Source organism: Dama dama, chromosome 13 (assembly GCF_033118175.1).
Source record: "Dama dama isolate Ldn47 chromosome 13, ASM3311817v1, whole genome shotgun sequence".
Classification (NCBI taxonomy): Eukaryota; Metazoa; Chordata; class Mammalia; order Artiodactyla; family Cervidae; genus Dama; species Dama dama.
The window spans coordinates 21539181-21551627 of record NC_083693.1 but is presented as its reverse complement, the minus strand read 5'-3'; the positions used below and the strand labels follow the sequence as shown (position 1 = coordinate 21551627).

The following is a 12447-nucleotide window of genomic DNA, read 5'->3' as shown; positions in this document are numbered from 1 at the left end:
TCACTCATGATGAAAAGCAGTAGAAAATTATAATTGTATCAGATTATAATCTGAATTTTTTTTCCTTGGCTGCACCATACAACGTGGGGAACTTCCCCAAACAGGGATGGAACCCCTGCCCCCAGGCAGAAGCTCGGAGTCTTAACCACTGGACCACCGGGCAGGCCCTTCTAGTTCTTCATTTTTAAAATGAAGATAATGATAGTTTCTACTGCTAGGATTGCTTATATACTTATGAATTGACTATTAAAACGAAACCTTTAATATAAGATCCAGGCAATGCAAAAGTATAAGAAAAATAAATGATATTTTAATGAAGGAAACACATTATTTGCAAGTACTAGCTATCTTAGAATATCTATAAATATAAAGAAAATTAATAGACAATATATTGGAATTTACAAAGTCAGTAATGTGTAAACAACATCAAAATTGAGAAGATGAAAACGAGTGGCCATACCCAGTAGAAAATATTTTAAAAACCTAAAAAAAGAAAATAAATAAAACCACCAAAGGTTTGACAGCAAGAAACAAAGACTATTATAATGCTTAAAAACTATGTGAGGAAGTTCTAGAACTGTACTGAGGACATGAAAACACTAAATAATCATTTGAATAGCTAATTAGTTGAGAACCACTTAATATATAAAAAGCTTGAAACATGAAGTCATTGAGAGGATAAACTGGTCACTATATTAGTGGGGTAAGTTGGTTGCTATTCATCAGGGCAGAATACATCAGCAAGTTACACGAAACACAGTAACTATTTCAAGAGGAGTTAAAGGTCAAACACTTGGAAGAAACTCCATAAACAAAACTATTAAAATAGTGGAAAGTGCTATACAAGCAAACTGAAAAACAGGAATGATAACAGAACTAGATTTAAGATGTCACAATGAAAGCAAAAATTGCCTCTGAAGATTAGAAGCTATAGCGTAGGTTGGTTTAAAAAAAAAAAAAAAAAACTTGCAGCATAAAAACAAATAGATGACAGCAATAATATAAAAGTTTTTAATCAGTAAGCAAAAGACAGTTCAATCTAGCAGAAAGTTTAAATCAAGGAGGCAGAAATGTGAATAGCTAATAAGCATATGAATGGCTCATGCTTTCTTCAGCCACCGTAATGGTTGTTAAGACTGCAGAAGAGGAAGCCAGAGCACCTGGGTTAACACTCAGTCTTCTCCCCAAACTGGCTGTGTGACTTTTGACACCTTACTTAACATTCCTGGCTCCCTCTCGTCCTCTGTGAAATGATAATTATCACCGTACTGCAGTGGAGATCTGTGGTGAGGATTTAAATGGTTTGGTAAATGTAAAAAGAGTACTCAGTAGCACATGGTAAGCACTTAAAGTGTAAACTGTCACCTTCATCACCCTTGTTTTAGTAGCTTAAATTACCAAATTAGTTTAAGCCATCAGATTAACAAATATAGTCAAGATTTTTCAAGAACAGTGATGATTAAGTGTAGCAAAAGGACTCTCTCCAGTGTAGTTGGAGGGAGCATGACCTGATACAAGCCTCCTAGAAGGGACTTTGGATTAAAATTTAATAGACATATCTTTATGCATTTATGTACTGAATATCTATTTTAGAGAGGTAACTGGGGCTTGGAGAAATACAGTAATTAGCCACAGTCACACAGATGCTAAATGCCAGAAATGGGAATTGAATTGAAGTCTCTCTGGTTTCATGGTCCTACCATGGCCCACTGTTAATAAACATATGACAGAAAATGTTCGGTTTCATTAGTTATAAAAAAGCACATATTAAAACAACCTGAGGCCATTTTATTCCTATGAAATTGCTGTATATTAGATAAAAATGCCTGTGGTTGGCAAAGCTGCAAGGAAATGGACAGGCTCATTCAGTGGAGCCAGGAGAGTAGAAGATAACACAGTATATTAGGAGAGCAAATTGGCAGTACTTGCTGAAACTGTAAAAATAGGTGTACCCTATTACTCAATAATTCCACCTAAAATTTTTTTGGGGGTATTGCGTCATGGAAACATAAGTATATCTATGTAAAAATTGGAAACAATCTTAGTTACAATGTAAGATTTGTTTTTGTTCAGTTGCTCAGTCACTGTCTGACTCTTTGTGACCCCATGGACTGCAGCATGCCAGGCTTCCCTGTCCTTCGTTGTCTGCCGGGCTTTGATCAAACTCAAGCCCATTGAGTCAATGATGCCATCCAACCACTTCATCTGCCTCCCCCTTCTCCTGCCCTCAATCTTTCCCAACATCAGGGGAGACTTTTCCAATGGAAAGAAGCTGGAAGATTGGTTAATTACAGAATATTCTTTTCCAATGGCAGATTGGTTAAGTTAATTATGGAATATTCATAAGATAAAGAACCACTCTGAATTATGGAGAAGAATCAATTTTTACGATGGAGACTATTTCCCGTACTTTTTTTCAAGTTTAAAACACAAGTGGTTAAAAAGCATATACATTAAAATAAGGCTGAAAAATCATGTTATTTCATAAGCAGCTTCTATGTACTTGTCACTGTTCTTACTGCTTTTTGCTGATTATTTCGCAACAACTGCTGAGATATGTATCTTTTTTTATTCACTCTTTACAGATTAGGAAACTGGAGAGAAGTTATGTAACTTATGAGCCACTATGAGCCAGAGCCAGAATTTAAACTCACTTCATCTGTCTCTATGGCCCCAATCTTTATCCAGTACACTGTGATATTATTTTCCTAAGATGGTGTTTAGTTGATAAGTCATGTTCAACTCTTTGCAAGCCCATAGACTGCAGCGTACCAGGCTTCCCTGTCCTTCACTATCTCCAGAGTTGGCTTAAGCTCATGTCTATTGAGTTGGTGGGTTTTCCTGGTGACCCAGACAGTAAAGAATCAGCCTGCATTTCAGCAGGCCTAGGTTTGGTCCCTGGGTTGGAAAGAGTCCCTGGAGAAGGGAATGGCTACCAACTCTAGTATTCTTGCCTGGAGAATTCCATTGACAGAGAGGCCTGGCAAGCTGTGGTCCATGGGGTTGCAGAGAGTCGCATTATCATTTTCTTAAGTTAAATACATATTTAAAAGTACATTACAAATCAGAGCTGTGTGTTTGTCAAAATATGTAAAAGATAAAAATTACATTTTTTTTTCTTTTTTAAGCTATTTTTGTAAACTGGATAGTATTCATACAATTAGTGCATAATAGTTTGTAAAGACAGCTCACATTTTAAGGAGAGGAGTTGACAGACTTCCTGGGTACAGCAAGGTTTTCTGATTTTTTCAAAGTTCAGTGCAGGGTTTTGGATTCAGGAGATGGGTGGACACTTGCTCCTTGGAAGAAAAGCTATAACAAACCTAGACAGCGTATTATAAAGCAGAGATGTTACTTTGTCAACAAAGGTCCATGTAGTCAAAGCTATGGGTTTTCCAGTAGTCATGTTTGGATGTGAGTGTTGGACCATAAAGAAAGCTGAGTGCTGAAGAATTGATGCTTTTGAACTGTGGTGTTGCAGAAGACTCGAGAGTCCCTTGGAGTGCAAGGAGATCAAACCAGTCAATCCTAAAGGAAGTCAGTCCTGAATATTCACTGGAAGGACTGATGCTGAAGTGAAGCTCCAATACTTTAGCCACCTGATGCAAAGAGCTGACTCATTGGAAAAGACCCTGATGCTGAGAAAGACTGAAGGCAGGAGGAAAAGGGGACGACAGAGGATGAGATGGTTGGGTGGCATCACCGACTCGACGGACATGAGTTTAAGCAGGGATGGGGAGGTGTTGAAGGACAGGGAAGCCTGGTGTGCTGTGGTTCATGGGGTCGCAAAGAGTCAGACACGACTGAGTGACTGAACAACAACAAATGGGTGGGTTGGATTGCCTTGCTCGAAGACAGGTGTGTATGAGGAGGGCTGGGTTGATGAATTCAGCGCTGCCTTTACTGTGAGTGGTTGCCTTTATCAGGGCAAATCATGACCTCGTGGGCTTTGCAGTCTCATGTTTGTAACTCTTACCATGGGAAACAGGCCTGATTCCAAGCGGGGACGTAAATAGAATCACAACCAACTAAAGGATGGTTACTTTCTTCTTCCCCAGCCATGTGTCTGTCCATATCATTTTATTGGTCACTTTGCATGTGCATCAGTGGGAACCAGCTGCTATATTGTGATGTCATGTGAGAATGTTTTCCCTTTTGCATGCAGTGAAAAGCTTCTGATAGAATAAGGCTTGTTTACACCCAAACGTTCTCCTTTTATTCACATGAAGGTTAAAATGGGGAGTGGAAAGGATCAATATGACTCTTCAGTTTGGATTTAGATCTTAAGTGTGTATCTTTCCTCCTTTAGCCAACAGATGGTTTTATTCATATTGATTTTGATTAACTTTGCTGTTGAATCAATTGATATCTAGTTACATCAAAGAAATTGAGTAAAGCATAATAATGAGAATTCTTTAAAAAGAGTTTCAGCTGAGAAAAATACTTTTTTCTGTGTCCCACATACTTTTTTATATGCCAATTTAAAAGTTTCATTTTCTAATATAATGGATAGTATCTTTTTGACACAAAACTTAGTTTTAACATCCAACTTTTAAAAAGTTCTTTATATTTAAGTGCTTAAAGCTTGTGTAAGCACATTTAAAATTCTTTTATATAGAGAAAAATTGCATAGTTTAAAGGTAATTTCAGGTCAGATTAAAATCTGTTACTTGTCCTCTGGCTCTGAAATCCTGAATTGTTACTCAGACACAGACTTCCTGTGTTCTTTCATTCACTAATTTAACCAGGAATTCATGGTTAGCATGTTCTTGATTGGGCTTCCCAGGTGGCATTTGTGGTAAAGAATCCACCTGCCAATGAAGGAGACATAAAAGATGCAGATTCAATCCTAGGCTGGAAAGATCCCCTGGAGGAGGGCATGGGAACCCACTCCTGTATTTTTGTCTGGAAAATTCCATGGACAGAGGAGCCTGAGGCTACAGTCCATAGGGTTGCAAAAGAGTCAGACATGACTGAAGTGACTTAGCACTCATGCACACACTCATGTTCTTGATAAAAGCCTGCTGATACATCATTTTGTTTCTGAAAATAAGGTAAAGCAACATGGAAATGCCCATTTCCCTGATGGTGGAAGTTTTATTCCTAATTAGGTTACATCTGTATTACCTTCCTACAGTGCTGCCTTCCCCAAATGATTGTGTGATATCTGTGCTTCTTACCTATGAAAAGGTGAGCTTGCAAAGGTGTGTGATAAGTCCCTATGAAGAATTCTCTTGTTACACTGAAGTAAAAGACATTATCTATTATTCATTCTTCTGTTTGAGTGAAATGACATCGTCTCCGAGATCAATCCAGGAAGACTCTCCTGTTGAACTGAGAGACTTCCGTTTGTCATAAATTGAAAATGGTATCATTCCTTTTTGCCTTGGGTGACAGAGATCTTGGGTCTTAATTGAAGTGCCTTTCTCATAACCAAAGATAAAAGTATATATAGATTCTCTGCTCTAAGTTTTCATTTGGCTGTGCTTTGTCTGTTTTCATAGAGGTTTTAACATTAGAAACTGCTAAAAATAATTTTCACAGTTAAGTATAAACAATAAATATAGTTCTCAACTGGAAAAATATGTTTATCTTTTATTTATTATATAAATACTGTCATGTAGGAGTTTGGCAAGTTGAGATGTTGTGGAACTTTTTATCCTATATTCATGTGTTGAAAGTTCAATTAGGTATAAACCTGGGAAAATGAAAATATTTTAAAAGTTTCTTTGGTTACTATTTCAATGTTAATTATAACACTAAATGTTCAATGCTTTGATCGGTGCTTAACTCAAGTATATCCCAGACACAAAGTAGTCTATTTCCTCTATCTCCCACTGTTTATCGTTTCCCCAAAGATATTTCTTATAGAGGACAGACTGAAAAAGCGGAATCAACCAAATGTTCACAAATAGGATTCGTAAATTGTGCTTTATTCAAATTGTGAAACTTACATAGCAGTTTAAAGAAATGAGAAATACTAATACAGTCATTATCAAATCATATTGAGAGATAAAAAAATGAAACTGAAAAATATATTCAGTTTAGCAGAAAAAATTTAAAATATGTTTTTCTCAGGAATATAATTATGAATATAGATTCTCAAAAAATTTTAGAAATGATACGTGCCAAATTGCAGTCTAATTTCCTTCTCCAGGAAGGAATTGTAGTATTTATGGACATCCAGAAGGACTTTTTTCTGTCATGTTTCAATCTTTTTACACATTTTTAAACTTGGAATTTCTATACTTAAAAGTAATCTATTAAAGTGCCAAACATAAGTAGCCTTAATTATATCTCTAGCTTTATAAACAGCATTAATGTCCTAGGTGGATTCTGTGCTTTGCTGACACAATTCTAGGACATTGAGAAAGAGGAAGCGATCATTTACCCAAAATAATAATTTAAAAAAACGTCTTTTACTATGAAATGTTTCTTTTTATACAGATATCTCTTGTTCTTCTGTTGCCCTTCCCGAAGCGTTAAGAAATCATGGAAATTTTAAGATAACGGTACAATGACTGTGGATTGAGGCAAAGCTAAATTGGACCAAAGTCATCTTGGCAAATTGTCATGCTGTCTTTGTATTTATTTCTTTCAACTTTAACACCCACAATTTATTAAGTGAGACAGAGGATACAAGAGGAAGCTCAGAATCCTGTTTGGATACCGTTTAGGAAGGAAGCCAGGTCTTTATGGGGTAGCCCCTTCCTCTTCGCCACTGGCCAGGAAAACCATCTTTCTGTTTAAAACCTATTCAATCTGAGAGAGGTGGGGTGACTTCGGGAAGGAAGGTGACCTCTCCCTTGTAAAGTGGAAAGGCTCTGTCCTCCGCCCGCCCCACGCCGTGACTTATTCAACTCATTTCCACCACTTGTGTTGAATGCTTGCAGTGACAGTGTTAGTCACTTAAAATATAGCTCAAACTTCATGCCCTCACATTTCCTATGTTATTTCAAATATTTGATCATTATAATCCCAAATGGAGCTTTTGGTCAGCTCGAGTTTGCCTCTGCCCTGTTAGAGTTAGCAGAGATGTTTTGAACAACCCAGAAGTTTAATAATACATATGCTACTCCTGTGAACAATATAAGCATTGCTTCTTGCTATCAAATCTGAAAAGAAAATGCCTTAATGGGAGCCAAGTCATTTCCAAAATGATACAGTGATGTTTTTCTAAGATGCCTTAATTTCTGGGGGACACAAGTAGTTTGATATATGGAACTGATGTACATGCTGGCTGAGGGAGGCCATCAGTGGAACTTGTTTAAACTTTGATGGTTTATCAGCATGTTGTTCTTTTAAAATGTATTTGAATTTTGACCTCAACTTTAGCTATGCAGATTTATTTAATTTGCTTTGTACCGTGGCTGTGAAATACTGGTCATTCTTTAAAAACTGGCTCCTTAATTCATTTCTTTAAGGTATTTTGTAAGATTTGTATAAAATAATGTCCTAAATTATATTTTATAAATATTTTTATGAAATAATATTTTAGAAGATAAAGGACAGAAATTGTAAGGACCTAATAGAAGTAGAAGAAATTAAAAAGAGGTGGCAAGAATACACAGAAGAACTATACAAAATAGTTCTTAATAACCCAGGTAACTATGATGGTGTGATCACTCACCTAGAGCAAGACATCCTGGAGTGCAAAGTCGAGTGGGCCTTAGGAGACATCACTACGAATAAAGCTGGTGGAGGTGATGGAATTCCAGCTGAGCTATTTAAAATCATAAAAGATGATGTTGTTAAAGTGCTGCACTCAATATGTCAGCAAATTTGGGAAAATCAGCAGTAGCCACAGGACTGGAAAAAAAGTCAGTTTTCATTCCAGTGAAATGGAAGGAAATCTATGACTAACCTAGACAGTGTATTAAAAAGCAAACATATCACTTTGCCAACAAAGGTCCATCTAGTCAAAGCTATGGTCTATCCAGCAGTCATGTATGGATTAAGAGTTGGACCATAAAGAAGGCTGAGTGCTGGAGAATTGATGCCTTTGAAGTGTGTTGGAGAAGACTCTTGAGAGTCCCTTGGACTGCAAGGAGATCCAACCAGTCCATCCTAAAGGAGATCAGTCCTGAATATTCACTGGAAGGACTGATGCTGAAGCTCTACTACTTTGGCCACCTGATCAAAGAGCCGACTCATTGAAAATGACCCTGATGCTGGAAAAGATTGAAGGCAAAAGGAGAAGGGGTCGACAGATGAGTTGGTGAGATAGCATCACCAGCTCAACAGACATGAATTTGAGCAAGCTCTGGGAGATAGTGAAGGACAGGGAAGCCTGGCGTCCTGCAGTCCATGGGGTTGCAAAGAGTCAGACACAGCTTTGCGATGGAACAGCAACAATTTATAAGATATATCTAATATTTTTATAAAATAAAATACTGTATTAAGACATCTTACCCTACAACCCTTTTTTGGGAGTAATTGTAAGTTTACAGAAATGTTGCAAAGAGGATGCAGAGTTCCCATATGCCCTCACCTTGTTTCTTCTCGCCATGATGCATTTATCAAAGCTAAAAAAAATCTGTCATTATCCATGGCTATTATTAACTAAACCCTGGTCTTTATTTGGATTTCACCAGTTTTTCCACTCATGTCCTTTTTCTGTTACAGGATCCAACCCAGGGTACCACTTTGCTTTTTGTCATCTAATCTCCTTAGTCTTCTGACTTGCGACAGTTTCCAAGTTTTCTTTTTTCCCATGACCTTGGCAGTCTCAAGTAGTACTTGCCAGGAATTTTGTAGAATATTCATCATTTCTTAACAAAAATGTTTAACCTCTGGGATTTTTGAACGAAAGCCCTGGTAGACTTAGCAATAGTTTGTACCACCAATTTTCCACTCATATATCAGTTTCAGCCTGGTGATTTTTTTTTTTTTAATTTTTGTTTTGTTTTTTATTCATCTATTTTTTTCATTGGAAAAGCCTGGTGATTGTTACTTTATCATCTTATCAGTTATAGAAGTAGTTTAGAGTTAAAAGTTGATTTATGATTAATATTTGTATGGTTTAATTTTGTTTAATATTGGCGTCATCTGTGTATGCATTTTACATTCTCAGTGTTGTTAGCTTGTTCAGTTTAAACCCCATAGAAAGTTTGTGTTTTATCTATTGTTTATCAGATTCGAGATGGACAGACAAACTGTTACGTGTTGAAGAATAAAGATTTAGAACAAGCTTTTAAAGGAGTTATTTACTTGGAGATGGACCTCATATATAATCCGGTAAGTCTCACTAGACTACCTCCCAACTTTCTTCTATCAAAAGTAAAAGGTAGCCAATCTGAAGAGTTTCAAATCACTATAAAATGTTTCAGAATTTTTACAGCTACAGAGAAAATAGTGTTTCTAAACTTAGCCAAAAAAATCAGTGCTGGACACCGTCTCATATTAATCCTGTTGGTCCAATAGAATTGATGGTGTGTAATTCTCAATAAATCTAGATGTAAAGAAACAAACAAAAAAAAAAAAAACAAGAAATAAGAGGAAAATTAGGTTCTTGGCTTTATTACCTTTAATCTTCTTTCATTGACTATTGAACAGAAATGTTTTCAAGCCTTTATGTTATTTAACTATAGTTAGATGCTCTACAATCAGACATTATCAGGACAAATAGTTAATTGAAAACAGCAGTAAAAGGGGGATTTTTTAAAATGCATCTTGTACTTTTAGCATAATATAAAATGCATGAATATATATTGTTCCTGCCAGTCTTTAGGTGCAGGCTTGAAACCTTTTTTCTAATAGCATAGACTTACTATTTTTAGTTCTACAGTGTATTCCTTGCATACATACACCTGTAACATCTATAATTTCTAATTTCAGTTTCTTCGGAGTAGAGATATTCTTTAAAGACACAGAACAGTCTGAATGTGGAATCCCTCTAGGTTATTTTTCCATAAAATCATCACCTCAGTAGCCGTATCTTTGTATTAACTGACCTTTCTCAACACTTTCCAGAACAACATTGATTTCAAGTCTTTTGATCTGTATTAGGGCTTCCCTGGTGGCTCAGCAGTAAAAAATCTGCCTGCAATGCAGGAGCCCCGGGTTCAATCCCTGGGTTGGGAAGATCCCCTGGAGAAGGAAATGGCAGCCCACTCCAGTATTCTTGCCTGGAGAATCCCATGGACAGAGGAACCTGGCGGGATACAGTCCATGTGGTCTCAAAAGAGTCAGACATGACTGAGCAACTAATACTTGTATAATATATCAATAATCTCTATAATAATTAAAATACAGAATTACAGTATTGGACAAAATTGGCATAAACAGGTTTACAAATTAGTGCATTTGGTTCTGATGGACATATATTTCGACTGTTGGGAGCAGAAATTCCTAGGCATGTGGGAACGTGGCTTACTTATCTGTGAGCATTCCTTTGTGATGGTATCAGCAGCAGGTTCTAGAACGGGAAAGGACAGCACAGGTTGGTTAGTGGGGTCCATGAATATAAGCTAATGGTGCCTTTACAGTAATTAGAAGAATGGCTACCATTTATTACCCACCTACAATGTCTCAGGCTCAGATACTGTTTCATTTCATTCCCAGAAGAAGCCTGGTCCATAGCGATCATGAATGTCATCTTATAATGAGCAAATGGAATTAAACAGGAGAACTGATTTGCTAGTAAATGAGTGAGTTAGGATCCAGATGCAGGTCTTCCTGACTCTTATCCCTGATGCTACACTGCTGATTGTTTGCCTTGTTTAAGAGATTATTCATAGAATCAGTAGCAGGGAAGTTTAATACTTTATTCCTGGAAATGTTAGGACTCTGGGCACAGACTCCAGTATGGGGTCTGTTGTTACTTCCTCTTTTTCCCCATTTAACATTTCCCTTCAAGGAGAACCTATGGTGTGGGTTACACACAGATCACCCTTCATCTCCTGTTTTGTTCTGGCAAGGACTTGTATATAGAATATGCATACATGTAAAACTGGAGTTTTAGGAGGGAAACAGCCTTAAATTCAAAACTGTTAGTTAAGTAATATTCTAGTTGTCCATCTGACATAGAAGAAAAGGACTTGAATGTTACTTTTGAGGTTTTTCCCTTAATATAGTCTTTGGACAAACCGCAAAATCTCTCTGACCCTCAGTTTATTCCCTAAAAACAGGACTAAGATGACTCATGTACTTATTTTTCTGGATCATTGAGAGGAAATGAGATTCTCTATGGGAAAAAAAATGTTTTTATAAGCCGGAAACTGATTTTCACATTGCAAGGTATTACTGGCAAAGGGATAGTTCAAAACCATGATGTGAAGGGAAGTTTGATGTTTTTAGAGACTTTAGTTGGAGGACTTCGTGAGTCAATCTCTGCAGTGGTTTAAAAAAATCTCTTCAATTTGCCGCATCAGAAGAGTCCCCAGGAGTCTCCAGTTTGACCTCCAGTCTCATCTCTCATGACAGTGATGTTCATGAAGTGAGACCCCAAAAGCCCTTGCAGAGCACCGGGGCACCCCTAAGTCTCTGCTCCCCACCCCTACCCAAGGCCTTAGGGTCAGAAGCTGTTGGTTTCTAGGGCTTCTCAGTCATTAGAGTGAAGTCCATCTCAATGCTTCCATTTTTAACACTGATGTCTCTTTCTAGATCAAAGCAAGTATTCGGACCTTTACTCCCAGAGAAAAGCGGTTTGTTGAAGATGGCCGCAAGCTGTCCAAAAAGGTAGGTCAGGGCAGTAACCTGGCTTATTGGGACACTCAGCACCCGCACCTAGAGTAGTTACTGCTCATGACTTGGTCTCATTTCCTCCTCCCTCTCTTCACTATTCCCCCGATCATCTCCCCTTTCCTCCCTAGGTGAGGACTTGGGTTGGGTTCGGTAAAGAAGGGAAGGACTGAGAACGTATCTGTTGATGATGCAGAGAGTGTAGGCCCTCCGCTCAGCCCTGAACTGTGTTGTAAGCAGGAATTCTGAGCGTCAAGCCTCCATAAACCTCCTGAGTGTCCTGGGCCCCTCCGCCCTCCTTCCATCACAGCCGTGCCCTTCTCCATCCCTGCACAGTTCAGAGAGGCATTTTGCTTATGACGTCCGGCATACAGAGAAGCCGATGGCTCTTTCAAGATGTCCAGCCACAGATTCACCCACAGCTGTTCCTCCTGCTTCTGTTTTGCCTAAATTTGGGATGTACCAGCATTTAACCCTCTGTGGAATTAATCCTCACTCCCCCTGCCAGGGGCCCTTCATTCCTCTCTCATCAGCTCAACAGAAAGTGAAGATCGGGGCTGAGTCGAGGAAGTTTCACATTTTTCTTACCACGACCTTTCCAGCTCTTTTCAGAGCCCCTCCCTGTTCTAGTCCCAACAGTTCAGGATTTCACTCCGTACATACTGTCCCTCTTCAGTTGTGTAACAGCGTGTCCCCTTTTTAAAGTGTTTATGACTTCCACCACATCCTGTGGGGTGAGCAGCTGGGGATTACATAAAGCAAGTT

General features: G+C 38.0%; 1 protein-coding gene across 6 annotated transcripts in view; it reads left to right on the top strand.

The window, feature by feature from the left end:
• The window catches only part of MCTP2 (multiple C2 and transmembrane domain containing 2), a 252157-nt gene that overhangs the window by 158642 nt on the left and 81068 nt on the right, over positions 1–12447 (top strand). For all 6 annotated transcript variants that reach the window (XR_009695391.1, XM_061158618.1, XM_061158619.1 and 3 more), the window contains 2 exons: positions 9136–9237; positions 11605–11679. Coding sequence is in view for 5 of the 6 variants with exons in the window: in XM_061158618.1 (XP_061014601.1) it covers positions 9136–9237; positions 11605–11679 (177 nt within the window). In the remaining variant the exon portion in view is untranslated. The remainder of the gene's footprint in view (positions 1–9135; positions 9238–11604; positions 11680–12447) is intronic.